At 47.7% G+C, this 18195-nt stretch overlaps 1 protein-coding gene across 1 annotated transcript in view; it reads left to right on the forward strand.

The window, feature by feature from the left end:
• Nucleotides 1-18195, forward strand: part of LOC104931749 (titin) — a 157861-nt gene that overhangs the window by 7062 nt on the left and 132604 nt on the right. Inside the window, exons 6-38 of the mRNA XM_027275733.1 lie at nucleotides 81-301; nucleotides 597-828; nucleotides 3255-3569; nucleotides 3924-4037; nucleotides 4955-5203; nucleotides 5704-5763; nucleotides 6307-6565; nucleotides 6785-6854; nucleotides 6956-7165; nucleotides 7445-7587; nucleotides 7730-7878; nucleotides 8287-8514; nucleotides 8603-8838; nucleotides 8913-9145; nucleotides 9237-9401; nucleotides 9495-9663; nucleotides 9752-11448; nucleotides 11529-11807; nucleotides 11907-12173; nucleotides 12271-12543; nucleotides 12635-12898; nucleotides 13125-13385; nucleotides 13466-13726; nucleotides 13805-14068; nucleotides 14150-14410; nucleotides 14491-14751; nucleotides 14829-15089; nucleotides 15238-15379; nucleotides 15469-15637; nucleotides 15724-15955; nucleotides 16046-16330; nucleotides 16420-16536; nucleotides 16635-16823. Of these exons, the coding sequence (XP_027131534.1) occupies nucleotides 81-301; nucleotides 597-828; nucleotides 3255-3569; nucleotides 3924-4037; nucleotides 4955-5203; nucleotides 5704-5763; nucleotides 6307-6565; nucleotides 6785-6854; nucleotides 6956-7165; nucleotides 7445-7587; nucleotides 7730-7878; nucleotides 8287-8514; nucleotides 8603-8838; nucleotides 8913-9145; nucleotides 9237-9401; nucleotides 9495-9663; nucleotides 9752-11448; nucleotides 11529-11807; nucleotides 11907-12173; nucleotides 12271-12543; nucleotides 12635-12898; nucleotides 13125-13385; nucleotides 13466-13726; nucleotides 13805-14068; nucleotides 14150-14410; nucleotides 14491-14751; nucleotides 14829-15089; nucleotides 15238-15379; nucleotides 15469-15637; nucleotides 15724-15955; nucleotides 16046-16330; nucleotides 16420-16536; nucleotides 16635-16823 (8536 nt within the window). The remainder of the gene's footprint in view (nucleotides 1-80; nucleotides 302-596; nucleotides 829-3254; nucleotides 3570-3923; nucleotides 4038-4954; nucleotides 5204-5703; nucleotides 5764-6306; nucleotides 6566-6784; nucleotides 6855-6955; nucleotides 7166-7444; nucleotides 7588-7729; nucleotides 7879-8286; nucleotides 8515-8602; nucleotides 8839-8912; nucleotides 9146-9236; nucleotides 9402-9494; nucleotides 9664-9751; nucleotides 11449-11528; nucleotides 11808-11906; nucleotides 12174-12270; nucleotides 12544-12634; nucleotides 12899-13124; nucleotides 13386-13465; nucleotides 13727-13804; nucleotides 14069-14149; nucleotides 14411-14490; nucleotides 14752-14828; nucleotides 15090-15237; nucleotides 15380-15468; nucleotides 15638-15723; nucleotides 15956-16045; nucleotides 16331-16419; nucleotides 16537-16634; nucleotides 16824-18195) is intronic.

Below are 18195 nucleotides of genomic sequence, written 5' to 3' on the forward strand. Positions count from 1 at the left end.
AACTTTGAAACTCACATTCCTCATTTATTATCCATCCCGTCTCACGTGTCGCCTCCTCCCTACCTGTCGCCTGTCCTCAGAGAATGGAGGCCGGTTTCCAGGCCGGCGCCATGATGGAGATGCACATGGAGGGCGGCGAGCTGACACAGCAGCTGGCTCACAAGACTCCACCCAGAGTTCCTCCTAAACCCGCATCCAAGTCCCCGACCCAGCCCTCGCTGGTCGCCAAGGTGGCCGGAGGACGCCAACAGTCGCCGTCACCTGTCAGACACGTGAAGGCACCCACACCCACACCAGTCAGGTGGGTGGAGTCGAGTTGTTTATGCTGGCTTTTATTTGAGTCCTGGCCAGTATTTTAAGATCAGGTTTACGGTAAAGGTCTTAATGGACTGGGGGTTGTTGGGTCTGCACCTGTCCTGTGTCCTCAGGTAACTTCTTCATGATTTGTGGTTTTATAACTGAAGTTGAACTGAACTGAAGGTGGATGTTTTGAAGGTTGTAGAGACTCAGACTTAGATCAGTGAGCGGGGGTGTTGGTGTTTTTGGAGGTTGGCCGTCCAGGCCTGAAATGTGACCTCCCTCCCCCCCGTTTCCAGGCCTGCCTCTCCCACTTCAAGAATCTCAGTCTCCTCCATCAGGCCCGTCAAGTCCCCCATCACCGCACGCAAGCAGGTGGCCGTCGGCGCAGACGTCCTCCCGCCCTGGAAACAGGGAGACTACGTCGTCGCAGAGGGCGGTTACACCACCATGACCACTATGACCTGCAGAACCATCACCCAGCTGGGCCAGGAGCAGCGCCAGGAGCAGCAGGTCATCGGGATCAGAGAGGTGAGGGATGGTCCACGTGGGGCGGGGGTCCAGACCACCATGTGGGGTTCAACAGGTCCACAGGGCAATTTGACAAATATGGCGGGAGACGAGGTTTGGTCCAATTTGAGACAATAACAACTCCCAAGTGTCCATGTAGAGACAATACAACTCCCAGGTGTCCACGTAGAGACAATACAACTCCCAGGTGTCCACTTAGAGACGATAGCGGCTCCCAGGTGTCCACGTAGAGACAATACGACTCCCAGGTGTCCACATAGAGACGATACAACTCCCAGGTGTCCACTTAGAGACGATAGCGGCTCCCAGGTGTCCACGTAGAGACAATACGACTCCCAGGTGTCCACATAGAGACGATACAACTCCCAGGTGTCCACTTAGAGACGATAGCGGCTCCCAGGTGTCCACGTAGAGACAATACGACTCCCAGGTGTCCACATAGAGACGATACAACTCCCAGGTGTCCACTTAGAGACGATAGCGGCTCCCAGGTGTCCACGTAGAGACAATACGACTCCCAGGTGTCCACATAGAGACGATACAACTCCCAGGTGTCCACTTAGAGACGATAGCGGCTCCCAGGTGTCCACGTAGAGACAATACGACTCCCAGGTGTCCACATAGAGACAATACAACTCCCAGGTGTCCACTTAGAGACGATAGCGGCTCCCAGGTGTCCACGTAGAGACAATACGACTCCCAGGTGTCCACATAGAGACGATACAACTCCCAGGTGTCCACTTAGAGACGATAGCGGCTCCCAGGTGTCCACGTAGAGACAATACGACTCCCAGGTGTCCACATAGAGACGATACAACTCCCAGGTGTCCACCTTTTTTCCCTGTTAAAGGTTTTTTGTGGGCAAGTTTTTCCTCACTGGAACCGAGGGTCTAAGGACAGAGGGTGTCACTCCCTGTACAGATTGGAAAGCCTCAGAGGAAAATGGACTTTGTGACTTTGGACTGTACAAATAAAATTGATTTGATTTGATAGAGACGATAGCGACTCCCAGGTGTCCACGTAGAGGCGACAGTGACTCCCAGGTGTCCACGCAGAGACAATGCGATGAGTTTAAGTTTCAAAAGGCTTGTCCGCTGTTTGTTGAACAAATTGCTCCTGATGTTGAACGTCTCTTTTGTCTCTTCAAACATGACGATGTGCTGTTTTCTGTTTTTATGTGTTTGATTCTTTCTTGTCTGTCCATAAATCTTCTTTCTTTTTAAATGTGACTAACCACGTGATGAAAACGAACCTCCTCCTTCTTTATATCAGACTCTGTCACTCTGCATGCGTTGATTTAAAAACTGTCTCAGGGTTTGAAGGTTCAGGATGCTTCCTCTTGATTCTGTTCATTTCTGAATGTGTTGGTGGTCTTAGTTTGTTCCTCATCAGCAGCATGAATGTCTGAGTTAACCTTTGATTTGGTTGTCAGCCTGAAACTGACAAAATGGAGTCAGAGAATACCCAGAATGCCGAGGAATGCCACGAGAGAATGACATGTGACCATGACGTCTGTCATTTGGGTATGGACTCATACGGTGATGAACTCAAGGACGGTGTTTACGAAGCCGTGACGTCCTCAGTCGAAGAGTCCGACAGTGATGTCCTCGTGGAGATGCCAGCTGATGATGTAAGCGAGGAAGACGTGATGTCACATGTCTGTGAAGATCTGTCCTCGGTCTTTAACCACATGAACTCGTCACAACCTGAAGAAACATTCACACTTCATGACAGTGACGTCTCTGATGAAGAGTGGTGTTACTGTGATCTGAACGTCCGCCCGGCGTCTCAGCAGGTAGCTCGTCACTGTCATGAGTGGACTCGGCTCCTCTTTGCTCACCTCTTCACTGATTTCTCTTTGAGCTTGAGACAAGTGGTCGTGGTTGTCACTTCACTTTTCTTCACCTCATGCTGCTTGTTCTCGACTTTTAGCTGATTTCATGTTCTTCTTCTTGCATGTCAGACAGATGAGCATGGACATGAGATGATCTTTAATGTCGAGTATATTTACACGCACTCATCGAGTGTGGGTTTATGTGTTTTACAGCTGCAGGAAGGTGTCGAGGGATAACTCGTCTCCCTGAATGACACATTTTAATCCCTCAGTTCATTTTGTTCCCTCATTTTAATCCATTTTACTGAATAACTTGAGAAAATTGATAAATTGAGACTTTAAATTGAGACATGTTGGTGGATAAATAGCTAACGTTACCTCGTCGACTTGTTTCAATAGACTTAAATACACACTTGATTGCTACATACATGATATTATGCTAACATCGTGAGGCTAAAGCTAACAGTCATCACGCCCACCAATGAGGGAACTCGATGAACTCGATGAACTCGATGTTTCCCTTCATCCACTTGTCTATTTGTGTCCTGCCATGGATGTCCTGAGATCTATGTGCTGCTGGTTGTGTCTCCAGGCCGGGGGAGGGAAAAGAGCCGGGGCGAAGGCCACAGTCATGGCCGCTGTTGACCTGGCTCGGGTCCGTCAGCCCGTGCATGTCGAGGGCGAACGAGCTGAAGAGGAAGAGGAGGCTGAGGCTGTAGAGGCAGAGTTAAGGCAGCAGGAGGTGGCCGCCGCCGCCGCCGCCGCCGCCGCCGCCGCCGCCGCCATCGCTGCTGGTCAACAATATCAAGCAGGATGGACAACAACAACGAGAGCACAGGCCGGCCAAATGCTAACCACTGCTCAGGAGTTTAGACCTGAACCGACCCCGCCGCCGCCGCCGCCTCAGGTTAGCTAGGCCGCCAGAGGAAAGACATGACTCGATGTCAGATGAATCCAGTCACGCTCGTGGCCACATGTTCATACATATTTCTATATTTTAACAACATTCAACACTAGCAAACCATTTTTAAGATTTTAGGAAATTTCTGTGGCAACTCTCCCGACAGTACCGTTACCGTAGAAACAACAGAAACAATATAGAGATGATAACACATTTGCCACTGTTTTAATATAACTCCTCTAAAGAATGAATCTTATCAAGATAATTTAATAATTTCATTTAAACTTTGACATGTTTGCTGTCGACCTGTTAAATCTTCCTGAGGTTGTAACACTCTGTGAACTCTGTTGGTTACTCCAGATTCAGAGAATGACAGAAATCTCCACCCATGTGGACTCCGGTGCGATCGCGTCTCCGGTTCCACATTTCACAGTTTCTAAAGTTTCTGTCCCAAAACACGACATTAGCTCTGAGGTAAGAGAGGCGACATCAGGCAAGCAGTAAAACAATAACCTGCACGCAAAGACTTAAAGCACATGGAGAAAACATGTAAACTGTATTTTGGTCAACCTATAATTGACCCTTCACTAAGTCCCGCCCCCTTCCTTACTGTCACTAACGAGTCAATCTTTGTGTTCTCACATGACAAACTGAACAAACATCCATCGTGGCTATTAGCTGATGAATCTAAATTTTAAATAGAACCCTGTTAAAGGAGTTTCAAATATATACTTCAAATGCTAAAGCTAATAATAATAACACCAGCTGATGATCCATGTAAAGAAACAGCATTGTTCTCAGATAACAGTTTAGTATTATAACTAAAACTGAATTAGAAACAAAGTTCGGCATCTTGAGCTTCCAGTGAAGATCCGGACAGAGCTGCTAAAGATGCTAATGCTACCTTAAACTGTGTGTTTGAGATTTGTAACATTTAAATCACTGCTGACGCTGTTTGTTAAAATAATGCTAACTTGTTGCCGTATGCAGGAAGCTGGTTAGGTAGCACCTCTCGTATTGTAGCTCCATGTCGGCGGCACCACGTCGACATGTGAAGAAATGCAAACACACACCTGCTGTGACTAGTTTCTATTGCTAATCTGTGATTGGACAGAGGTTTTTTGGTGGCAGGGTTTAATAAAAGGTCTTTTTGGTTATTACTGCTCGCCTGAAATGCAAACTGTTGTGATCCGTAGTGTAGAAGTAATAAACCTCCTTTAACCTTTGCTTTTCTCAGAACTTATAATCCGACTTTAATCAAACGTCATTTCTCCTGATGTAGTTTTAATCAAACTAACTCACTTAGCTTCTCCCTCTGCTGTGGTTTGAAAAACAACCCGACATGATCTGCTGATGATAGTGTGGGTGTCCTTCCTCTTTGGGTCGGTCAGGTTTCCATCGCTGGCTCAGCTATTGCCACTCTGCACAAAGAGTTATCTTCATCCTCTGCCGGCGCTAGAAAGATCATCAGACCCGTCAAGTCTCCCAGTCCGTCTGGTCGAGTGGCGAGGAGCAGAGAGACGCCGGAGCCCGTCCCTCCACCATTCAAAGACTATCAGAGTCATTATGGCACTGAGTTACAGACCGGGGTGGTGTACTCGGGGGGCATGCAGAGAGTATATGAGGACTGGGGAGCCCAGGTTTGTAATGTAGTTTAGTGAGCTGGATCTGAACAGGACAAGAAAACCTGATGGTTCATGGTCCCCAGAAGATGTTTCCAGTATGTCTTATTTTTATTTGAGTCCCATCAACTTCTTTACATGAGATATCAAATCTAAGGAGCTGATTTTCCCCACCCCAAACTTTACATTGTTTAGATATGTAATGAACATTACAACCATTAGGGGTCACTCCTTGCCGTCCAGGTTTTGAAGTCTGGTTTTCTTGATTTCTGTGAAAATCCAGTATTTAATAACTGTCTCATAAAGACCTTAACATGCTCATCGATGCTACTGATAACCTCTTTGTTACCTCTTCAGTCCATCCAACCTTCCCTCCATCATTCTGTGCTGTCTCATCATCAGCGAGTTCAAAGTCTCGTCCTCTGTGTGTTTTCAGTGTCGTCCATGTCGTGGATTTTAGAAATAGGTTCATCTTTGTTGAATTATGATGTTCTAACAAATCTCTGACTGTCCGACAGGTGATGGAGGGAGCAGCTGTACCTTCAGCAGGCGGCGTGATCCCGCCTACGCTGGTGTCTGTAAGTTGCTTAGTTACATTACATTACATTACATTACATTACATTGCATATAGCAGACGCTTTTATCCAAAGTGACTTACAGAGGAGGACATAAGCTGAGAAAGGTGTAAAGGACACAGAGTAGTTGTTAGTGTTGTTAGTTTTGTCAGGCAGGGAAGCATTCTGGAAACAGAAAGGTTTTTACAAGTTTTTTAAAGGTAGAAAGGGATGTTGCTGTTCTAGTAGCCGTTGGTCATTCCACCATTTGGGGACGACCACAGAGAAGAGTTTAGAGTGACCTCGCTTTGCGAGAGGCGAGGGTACAACTAGACGGTTTGTATGAGCGGAGCGTAACGCCCTGGTCGGGACGTGAGCCTTTAGTAAGACGCTGAGATAGGCAGGGGCAGATCCTGAGGTGGTTTTGTAGGCTAGCGTCAGAGCTTTGTGTTTAATTCTGGCAACTACAGGCAGCCAGTGCAGGTCACTGAAGAGTCTCCTCTAATCCACAAAATGTATTCATCCCTTTTTGAGAGTGTGAATTTCTAAGTGTTGTTTTGTCTGCAGGGCTTGAAGAACACAAATGTGACGGAGGGTGAGTCTGTGACCCTGGAGTGCCAGATCAGCGGTCACCCCAAACCCGTCATCATGTGGTTCAGGGAGGACTACAAGATCGAAAGCTCCATCGATTTTCAGATTAGCTATGAGAACGGATTCGCCCAGTTGGTTATCCGCGAGGCGTTCGCCGAAGACAGCGGACGCTTCACCTGCACCGCCACAAACGAGGCAGGAACCGTCAGCACCTCGTGCTACCTGCTCGTCCAAGGTCAGTACAAACAGTAAAACATCATCAATACAGAAAACATCAAAAACATCAGGACGTTTTCAATGTCTTCAAGTATGCCATCCTCAGGGTTCAACTGTGGGGCCTTTTTTGTTTCAGGTCAACCACCTTTGTTACTATAACTAAATCATTAATCAAAGCAACAGTGACAGTCTTACATGGTGCTCCCTCTTTGAGACTAACCCTATGCTTGTCCTTCAGTGTCCGAAGACATTGAGAGCAGAGAGGAAATTGCTGTTGTCACTGAACATATTGAAACTGCTGAGAAACTGTGAGTTGACCCAATTACTTTAAAGTCTATTTAGTCAACACTGACTGATATTCTTCTTGAGTTTGGACCTGGTGATCCTAAAAACAAATTTTTATCTCCAGAGTTACCGAAGAAGCCAGAGAGGAGACCATGTCTCAGGTGAGCATGGCTGAGTCAGATACTACCGCCACAGCTCCCTTCTTCATCAAGAAGCCAACCTTCCAGAAGCTGGTGGAAGGAGGAAGTGTCGTGTTTGAATGCCAAGTGGGAGGAAGCCCCAAACCACACATTATCTGGAAGAAGAGCGGTGTACCGCTCACTACCGGATACAGGTATGTAATACCTTAAAAGCTATTGGTCAGGTTTTCCTGCAGTATTATTCCCAACGATTTAGGTGATTTATTACTTACTGTAAACCCAATGACCGAAAATGATGCACCTCCAATGTGCAGCCTTAAAAACATGAAGGGTTTAATATTAAACTCTATGCAGACATGTCATATAAATCAACCTGATACAGAATATTTATATTTAATTGCCAGATAATGTAGAACAAGACGATAAACCTCTGTGATAATGTGTTAAATGGTTTACCCTCCACTGTCCATCAGATACAAAGTTGCCTACAAGAAAGACACTGGAGAATGCAAGTTGGAAATCTCCATGACTTTTGCCGATGACGCCGGAGAATACTCCGTTTTTGCCAAGAACCAGCTCGGGGAGGTCTCAGCCTCTGCCAGTCTGCTGGAAGAAGGTACGTGAATCTGCATTAATAAAATCAACCTTTCTATTAAAGTACGATAAAAGAGAGACCTCAGAACAAGACCTGCAAAGAACTGGTTCTTCTCTGACATCACAGTGTGTTCACTCATTGAAATGCTTTGTTTTGCTAACAGAGGAATACGAAGCCTACATGAAGAAACAGGAAGCAACCTTTATGACTGAAGTGACGGCCGTGGTGCTGGAACCCAAAGTAGGAGATGTTCCCCCTGCTGTCCTTACGACAATGGAACAGATGACCACCACCACCATTATTTCTGGACAGGTAGGAGCAGCATTAGCCACAGTTGGAGGTGGTCTTGTTACGGTTTTGGACAATGTTAGTATGTCAGTATGAAACCTGGAACTTTACATGTCTGTATAGCCAGATTAACCCACTAGGGGTGCTTGGGGAAATCCTGAAGCCCCTACCACCACTCTGACCTCTCTGAACATTGTCTATGCATCCTGTTACCTTAAAGCAAATAATGTGACAGGTTTATGCAGGAACAGGCACAGGGCCCTTCACTGGGGCTTTTTTACACATAGTAATCCCAGGCCTTTAGGGCTCTGGAGGGTCTGGATACCCGGGGGAAAGAATAGACAACCAACCAACAAGGATTGGACGGTCACTGATTGACAGTCATCACCAAAACAAATGAAAATAAAACATTTTCTAACTTCTCGTCTGCAGGAGTTTCACCTTTCTGCAATTGAGCTGAGGATCATTCAGGAGATTGAACTCTGCATTATGAGGATTACCTACAAAGAGATTGTGACAGAGGATGGAGAGTTGATGGTGACCGCTGACCCCACCGAGGCCGTGGAGCCCACCTTTGACACTCCTGTCAAAAACTACAGGATCATGGAGGGAATGGGCGTCACGTTCCACTGCAAGATGGCTGGAATGCCACTCCCCAAGGTACTGAGTCTTTAAGACATAGGACTAAATATATTTTCTCTGTATTGTATCCAAAATGGTCTTACGATGACATTTTGTCTTGTACCAGATTGCTTGGTTCAAAGATGGTCAGCGAATCAGGCCGAGCGACCGTTACCAGATGGAAGTTCTTCAGGATGGACGTGCTAGCCTGCGTTTGGCTGTGGTTCTGCCTGAGGACGAGGGCGTGTACACCGCCTTCGCTACCAATATGAAAGGAAATGTTGTCAGCTCTGGGAAGCTCTACGTGGAGCCCTCCGGAGCTGGAGCACCCCAGAGATACACACCAGCAATGCAGAGGATCAGGTAAGGTTTCACTAAAAGGACTGAGAAAAACGAACCTGGACACCAAGATACTGATGACTCTGCTTCTTCCTCAGGTCCACATCTCCTCGTTCTCTGAGTCGCTCTCCCGGACGTTCTTCCAGCCGTTCACCTGGACGCTCTCCTGCTCGCCGGCTTGATGAGACAGACGAGGCTCAGCTGGAAAGACTCTATAAGCCTGTGTTTGTCGTGAAGCCTACCTCATGTAAATGCTCTGAGGGGCAGACTGCCAGGTTTGACCTGAAGGTCGTTGGCAGACCGATGCCCGACACATACTGGTTCCACAATGGTGAGTAAAGCTAGATAAACCTGCATGAAGGTGCTCTTGAATAAAATTTGTTGGCCTCACAATAATCAAAATCTGTATGTCACCTCCTCAGGACAACAAGTGGTGAGCGACTACACCCACAAGATAGTGGTTAAAGAGGATGGTACCCAGTCCCTGATCATTGTCCCAGCCTTGCCACAGGACTCTGGAGAGTGGACCGTTGTTGCTCAAAACAGAGCTGGAAGGTCGTCCATCTCCATCACTCTCACTGTTGATGGTAAAACTGCAGCACACTTTCTCTGACCACATTTTAAAGAGGATAATCAGGAACATTTAACAGGTTTCTTGACAATTTCTTTTTCTGTTTCAGCTAAAGAAACCTTGGTGCGTCCCCAGTTCACTGACAAACTAAGGAACATCAGTGTAAAGCAGGGCACTCTGGTTGAACTGGCTGTCAAAGCCATTGGAAACCCCCTGCCTGATATTGTCTGGCTGAAAAACAGCGACATTATCACACCACACAAGCACCCAAACATCAGGTACGTTTAATATCAGCTCTATTATCAGTGTTCTCAGTAACAAAATGAAATGATAAAGATATTCTAATATGACAACTCCATGTTTCAGGGTTGAAGGAACCAGAGGTGAGGCCAAATTCCAGATTCCCTCAGCAATTGGCTCAGACAGTGCCTGGTACACTGCTACAGCCATCAACAAGGCTGGTAGAGACACCACTCGCTGCAGAGTCAATGTTGAGGTGGACATGGCTGAACCTGAACCAGAGAGGAAGCTCATTATTCCCAAAGGAACCTACAAAGCCAAGGATATTGCCCCTCCAGAGGTGGAGCCCCTTCATCTACGATATGGTCAAGAGCAGTGGGAGGAGGGTGACCTTTACGACAAAGAGAAGCAGCAGAAGCCACAGTTCAAGAAGAAGCTGACCTCTGTCCGCATGAAGCGCTTTGGTCCAGCTCATTTTGAATGCAGACTGACCCCTATTGGTGACCCCACCATGGTAGTGGAATGGCTGCATGACGGCAAACCTCTGGCAGCTGCAAACAGGCTGCGCATGGTCAATGAATTTGGCTACTGCAGTCTTGACTATGAAGTTGCTTATGCAAGAGACAGTGGCGTCATCACCTGCAGAGCTACCAACAAGTACGGTGTTGACCAGACCTCAGCTACCCTGGTTGTCAAGGATGAGAAGGGCCTTGTCGAGGAATCCCAGCTCCCTGAAGGCCGAAAGGGAGCACACCGAATTGAAGAGATCGAACGCCTGGCTCACGAGGGAGGACCCTACGGAGTCACTGCTGAAGAAGAAACCGAGAAAATGAAACCTGAGATTGTACTTCTTCCTGAACCAGTCAAAGTTTTGGAGGGCGAGACAGCCCGTTTCCGTTGTAGAGTAACTGGTTATCCAGCACCAAAGGTGAACTGGTACATCAACGGACAACTTATCCGCAAAAGCAAGAGATACAGACTGAGGTATGATGGTATTTACTATCTGGAGATCACTGAAATCAAATCCTATGATTTAGGAGAGGTCAAGGTGGTAGCAGACAACAACCTGGGCTCAGCCGAGCACACTGTGAAGCTAGAGATCCAGCAGAAAGAGGACTTCAGGACTCATCTGCGCCGTGCCCCAGAGGCAAAGGCACCTGAAGCTGCACCTGAACCTGGAAAAATAACATTTGAGGTTGTGAAGGCTGAGAAACCTGCAGAGGACTCTCAGCTAAAGGAGGTGGTCAAGCTCAAGAAGGCCCAGAGAATCGTCCACGAGAAAGCCACAGAGGAGTCAGAGGAGCTGAGGGGCAAGTTCAAACGCAGGACAGAAGAAGGCTATTACGAGTCCATCACAGCTGTGGAGCTCAAGTCACGTAAAAGGGATGAGTCTTACGAGGATCTGCTGAAGAAAACAAAGGAGGAGCTGCTTCACCGTGCCAAGGAGAAGGAGGAGGCCGAGAAGAAGAAGGAGGAGGAGCGCCGTAAAGTTACAGCTAAAGCTCTTAAACCAGAGAGGGTCAAGCTCTCAGCCAGCATGGAAGCTCCAAAGATCCTGGAGCGCATCACGAGCCAGACCGTTGCACAGGGCGACGAAGTCAAGTTCAGAGTCAGAGTCGTCGGCAGACCAGAACCTGAGTGCCAGTGGTTCAAGAACGGCATTCAGCTGGAGAAGACTGAGCGTATTTACTGGTACTGGCCTGAAGATCATGTTTGTGAGCTGGTCATCAGGGACGTCACAGCAGAGGACTCTGCTAGTGTCATGGTTAAAGCTTCAAACACTGCTGGAGAGACTTCAAGCCATGCTTTCCTGCTGGTGCAAGGTAACTCAGCTCTGGACACAATTTACATGTAACTCTCTATTTGATTTGTGTAGTTTTTAACACTTTTGTTATTTTTGCAGCAAAGCAAGTCATCACCTTCACGCAGAAACTGGAGGACGTCAACGCAAAGGAGAAGGACACCATGGCTACCTTTGAATGTGAAACCAATGAGCCTTTCGTCAAGGTCAAATGGCTGAAGAATAACGTGGAGATCTTCTCCGGAGACAAATACAGAATGCACTCTGACAGAAAGGTTCACTTCCTGTCTGTGCTGATCATTGACATGAGAGATGATGCAGAATTCACCTGCTTGGTCGTCGACGATGACGTCAGGACGACTGCCAAGCTCAATGTTGAAGGTGGGTCGGCTAACAACCTGAACTTTGTACACATAGAACCACACGTTACCACATGTCTGAACATTGGTGTGTGCTTCTACTGATCATTTGTTTGAACAGGAGCTCCACTGGAGATGGTGAAGCAGTTGGAGAGCACAGAGGTTCCTGAGACGTACTCTGGAGAGTTTGAGTGTGTCGTGACTCGTGAGGACGTCGAAGGTAGCTGGTTCTTCGGAGAAAAGCTGCTGTCTCCCAGTGGTAAACACGTCATGACCTCCCGCCGTGGAAGACACACCTTGTCTGTCAAAGATGTGAAGAAGGAGGATCAGGGAAAATATACCTTCAAAGTGGGCGAGTTCAAGACGAGTGCCTCACTGAAGATGAAACGTGAGTGCACTGCTGTAAATTTGTAGCTTCTAGCTTCAGTCCATCACGTCAGATTTAATTTATTACATAACAAACCACGTTTGTGTCGATGTTTCAGTGCGTCCAGTGACCTTGATCCAGCCTCTGACTGACCTGACCGTCTGTGAGGGCGACATCGCACAGATGGAGGTCAAGTTCTCCCAAGAGAACGTTGAAGGCACCTGGATGAAGAGTGGGAAGCCGATCATGGCCTCAAGCCGTGTGCATATCATTATCGACAAACAGATCCACAAACTTCTGATTGAAGACACCACCAAGGAGGACTTTGGGGTGTATTCCTTTGAGGTTCCCGCTCAGGAGATCACAACAACCGCTAAGCTGGTCATTCAAAGTAAGACACCTTCGAGACATGGAGTCTTTCTACAGGATTTACTGTTTCAAAATAAAATGTTACAAACTAAAGATTTCATCTTGTGTTGCAGCAATTGGAGTCTTGGTCCCACTGAAGGACACCAGTGCTATTGAAGGCACCAAGGCTGTCCTGGAGACAAAGATCTCTGCTCAGGATGTCAGCTCAGTCAAATGGTACCATGACGACCAACTGCTGGTTCCCAATGACCGAATCCAGATGGTGGCAAAGGGAGCCAAGCAGCGTCTGGTCTTCAACAGGACCTACGCCTCCGATGAAGGACACTACAAACTGGTGGTTGGTCGTGCCGACACCAGCTGCAGATTCTCTGTTCAGAGTAAGTTGAACAAAAACAGACTAAATGTCTAAACATGATCAATCTGCACTATACTGATGACACAGGTTCATCCTGCCTGGGCTGGACTTCTCTGTAGCTGCCTTTGTAACCAGTCCAACAGCTCCACCTGTTGGACACTTTAATAATTACATTTCCGTTAAAGAGAGGGTCAATGCTGAAACGTTGAATATAAAAGAGCTGATCATCTCTTCTTTCATCTCAACAGCTGTCCAGATCGTGAAGGCGATGAAAGACAAGGAGTGCTCAGAGTCTGAGAACGTCACGTTCGATGTGGAGGTTTCTCACCCTGGCATCGATGCCTACTGGACCTTTAAAGGGCAGCCACTGAAGGCTGGACCCCAGTACAAGATGGACTCCAAGAACAAGAACCACAGCCTGACTGTCATGAACGCAATGAAGGATGAAGAGGGCGAGTACATGTTCGCTGCTGGTGAGAAGACATGCAGCGCTCTACTCACTGTAACAGGTAAGCTGGGACACGTTTTTTTTAATAAATATAAGATTTATCAAAGTATACTGAGCGCTAACTGACTGGAACGATTTCAGGTGGCGCTATCAAGAAGCCCCTGCGTGATTTGATAGTGGCCGACTCCCAGACTGCCGTGCTCCAGTGTGAGGTAGCGAACCCCTCCGCTGAGGGCAAGTGGCTGAAGGACGGCCACCCAGTCGACTATAACGAGAACACCCTGAGTGAGGTGAGCGGCGCCGTCAGACGCCTCATCATCATTATCACCAAGAGCACAGACATCGGAGAGTACACCTATCAGGTGGCCACCTCCAGGACCTCCGCCACCCTGAAAGTCGAGGGTACGTCCATCATTCGTTTTTTTCCAGAATAGAAATCAAAATTTTGAAAACAAAAGTTAACAATGTTTATCTCCACAGCTGTGAAGGTCAAGAAGACCCTGAAGAACCTGAACGTGGTTCAGACCCAGGATGCCGTTTTCAGCCTGGAGCTGACCCATGAGGATGTGAGAGGTGCACAGTGGATCAAGAATGGCATCGAGATCCAGCCCAGCGATAAACATGAGATCAGTATCGAAGGCACAGTCCACACCCTGACGATCAAGAACTGTACCACACAGGACGAGTCTGTTTACTCCTTCAAACTGGGGAAACTGTCTGCAAGTGCCAGGCTGAACGTTGAGAGTAAGAACCCACTAACAAACACAACAACACAAAGATTTTGGTGAATCCAAATAAAAAATCCTAAAAACCTGTTCCCCACAGCCATCAAGATCCTGAAGAAGCCAAAGGACGTGACATCTCTGTTGGGTGCGACCGCCGTCTTTGAGGTGGGCATCTCAGAGGACAACATCCCCGTGAAATGGATGTTTAACAACGTGGACCTGAAGCCGAACGAGCACTACAGGATGATGTCTGAGAAGAAGACCCACAAACTGATCGTCCAGGACGTGGACTCCAGCAGAGAGGGAGAGTATACCGCTGTGGTGGGCCACCTCCAGTGCAGCGCTCACCTCACCGTCGAGTGTAAGTGTTAGCATAGGTGGCTAATCAGCAGGACTTAGGAAGGATGAAATGTGTTGATGTTCTCTTCATCTTTTGTTCAGCCCTGCGTGTCACACGGCCCCTGAAGAGCACAAAGGTCAACGAGACCCAGGTGGCCACGTTCGAGTGTGAAGTCTCTCACTTCAACGTGCCGTCCACCTGGCTGAAGGACGGCGTGGAGATTGAGATGAGCGAGAAGTTCAGGATTGTAGTTCAAGGAAAACTCCACCAGCTGAAGATCATGAACACCAGCAGGGACGACTCTGCCGAGTACACCTTTGTGTGCGGGAACGACCGAGTCTCTGCAACGCTAACCGTTGACCGTAAGTGTCGTTAGGTACTCTCACTTAGGCCGAGGATCTCTGGCAGTGAATTAACCTTCAGTTCTGTCGTTTCACAGCCATCCTCATCACAACCATGCTGCAGGACATGAATGCTCAGGAGAAAGACACGGTTACGTTCGAGGTGAATGTCAACTATGAGGACATCACGTACAAATGGCTGAAGAACGGCGTGGAGATCCGGTCCACGGACAGATGTCAGGCTCGCTGCAAACAGCTCAGTCACACTCTGAGCCTCAGAAACGTTCACTTTGGAGACAGCGCCGACTATACATTCACGGCTGGCTCTGCAGTCACTACAGCTAAACTCTACGTGGAGGGTAACTTTTTATTTTGTTAGCCCTGTTTGAACTCCACCTGATACAAATATCCGACCACTAGATGAGCTTCCCCTTTTAACGTAATATGACTCAATGTTAAGATCAACCATGCATCTTATTCATTCCCTGTTTGTTTGTCCTGCTGCAGCTCGTGTGGTTGAGTTCACCAAACATCTGAAGGACCTGAAGATCACAGAGAAGAAGAGAGCGACTTTTGAATGTGAAGTTACTGAACCAAACATCCAGGTGATGTGGATGAAGGACGGTCAGGAGCTGGAGATGTCTGACAGGTACTGCAGCTCGTATTCATGTTTGACTCATTAAACCAACGTCATGAAAACAAATAAAGAACTGACATCACCTTCTGTGTCTCCTGCAGGTACAAGATGTCCTCAGATAAATTTGTGCACCGTCTGGTTATGCCGTCAGTGCGCTTGTCCGATGCCGGAGAATACACTGCCGTGGCTGGGTCGAGCGTGTCCAAGGGCCACCTGGGAGTTGAGGGACGGGATGTCAGAATCTCAGAACCTGCAACCAGGGACATTACTGTGAGTTCATTCAGTTATCTGAAGATCATAACATCCTGACAGGAATCTTGATCCTCTGTAGTCAACCGGACTGTTTGTTGTTGCAGGTTGTTGAGAAGCAGAGGGCAACCTTTGAGTTTGATGTGAACGAGGACGATGTGGAGGGTCGCTGGATGAGGAATGGAGTGGAGATCCAGTTCTCAGTGGAGGAAAGGTTCAGCTATGTGGCCATCAGGAAGCTCCACCGCCTCACGATCTCTGAGACCTACAGGGATGATGCCGGAGAGTACACCTTCTTAGCCGGCAAGAACAGGAGCACCATGAACCTCCACGTCCGACGTAAGAGTCAAACTAAATGTCATTATTGAACATGAAAAACATAGCAACCATTGCTTGCTAACGATATGTTCGTCTTCTGTCTGTCTTCAGTGCCGGAGCCTCCTCAGATCGTCCGCCACATGCAGCCCCAGACGGCGACATCCGGTCGATCAGTGCGCTTCTCAGTGCAGGTGAGCGGCATCCCTCAGCCTCAGGTGTCCTGGTACAAAGACTCCCAGGCCCTGTCCACCAGCTACAAGTGCAAGTTCCTCCACGACGGAGACGAGCACACGCTGCTGCTGCTTGAAGTCTTCCCCGAGGACGCCAGCGTCTACAGCTGCGAGGCCAAGAATGACTATGGAGAAGACACAAGCTCCGCCCCTCTCACGGTGGAAGGTATGAATTGCTGCGACGCGTCACAGTGTGTTTAAACCTGATGAATAACTGACTGGTTAGAGTCATTGATTATGTTTTATGTCTGTCAGTTCCTGAGGTGGTTGAAACTGTTCGGGTCTCTCCTCCCGTCCTCGTCGCTCCCCTCCAGGACGTCCTGGTCACGGAGGGACTTCCTGCCCAGTTCCAGTGCACTGTCTCTGGGGAAGGTACTGCCTCTGCTCACTCCCTCCTGGTTAAATACTGACACATTTAACTGTTTGATGTAGTGTTTGACTCTGACTGATGATGCACGCTGTGTCCACAGATCTGCAGGTTTCTTGGTTCTGTCGTGACAGAGAGGTCAGACAGTCAGACATTTTCAGGATGTCTCAGTATGGTGAAACCTGCCAGCTCGACATTTCCAGAGTTCTTCCCGCCCATGAAGGAGAGTATTCATGCGTGGCCACAAATTCAGCAGGAATGGTCACATGTGCCGCCACGCTGAACATTGATGGTGAGTAACTCGAACAAATGCTGGCGAGGTGTTCCTGACAGAACGCTGCACGAGCTTCAAACTTCATCTGTCAGCATGTTTTTAGAGATTTATTCAACTAATCAGCAAAATAAACGTTACAGTGATTATTGATCGATATCGATGAATTGAGTTCATCAGAACAATATTTGACACTCACTGGGCAAATATGAAACGAAGCATCAACAGAATCAGAAAGCTGCATGTGTGTTTGAATCAGCTGCTGCTGGTCGAACAAAGATTCAGAGTCAGAGGAGAAAAGCTTAGCACCTTAGCTTAGCTTAGCTTAGCTTAGCTTAGCACAAAGACTGGAAGCAGGTTAGCCTATATTCAACAACAGAGATGCTAATGCTAACTCCAGACTTAGATTTGTTGGTGAACATGAAGGCTGTCGTGAAGTCACCTGTAGATCCAGTCTAATCTCAGCGTCTCCAGTTTAAGCTGGATTCTAATCTTCTCATCTGACTTGGCTGAAAACAAAATTCAACATTTTCAGGCTTTAATTATCTTAAAAACTGAGCTGAGATCTTTGTGCGACCAGCGTTCTTTTATATTTTAGTCTTCATGACAATGTTTCAGCTGAACTGACTTCCTGTGAGGCTGCAGGACAAACATAATTGAAATGATTGTTTCTGTTTCCTGACCTCCATCCTGCGAGCTCAGCTGATGATCTTTTGGTAAACTTCCAGGTGCCTTTACATGATGATGCATGAACATCTTCTCTCCCTTCATCAGTAGCTCTTAACAGTCTTTACTTCAAAGAATGCAGCATGATCAAATCAGAGCTGAACTCTGGAAATCTAGCTTTCCGGGTTCTTGGCGCTCGAGCACGGACATAATCCTAGCTGTTTTTTTTTTATTGGCTCGAGCTCGTCAAGCTTGCATGATGGACAGCGGAAACCAGCCGCTGTCCACCCCCTCATCCCTCACCTGATCCTCAACACTCCTCTCCAGCTGCACTCTTGGCAAACAAGCTGTGAAGAAGTCAGCAGAATGATGTGTTGACCTAATCCTTCTACTCTTTCTTATTGCCCAGATGAAAAAGCCTTAGGTAGTGTGTCGAGCACTGCGGCTGAGACTAATCTAAGTCAGAGACTGGAGACTCGGACGGAGAGCTTCAGCTCTGTGTCTCTGGGACAAATGGCCCACAGTGTTGAGTTTACTGAGATGGTCTCTGAGAGTTCCTCTGTGTCCTGGAGGACGGTTGAGGTTCAAATGGAGAGCTTGAACTCGCTGGAGAGCAGCTTTGATATCAAACTCTCAGCCAGCCCTAAACTGCTGTTGGAAATGAGCGACGTCCAGGTAAAAAGTGGCGAGATGGCCGAGTTCAGCTGCTCGTTCAACGGGCAGCCCT

Source organism: Larimichthys crocea, unplaced genomic scaffold (genome assembly GCF_000972845.2).
Source record: "Larimichthys crocea isolate SSNF unplaced genomic scaffold, L_crocea_2.0 scaffold196, whole genome shotgun sequence".
NCBI classification, from domain to species: domain Eukaryota; kingdom Metazoa; phylum Chordata; class Actinopteri; family Sciaenidae; genus Larimichthys; species Larimichthys crocea.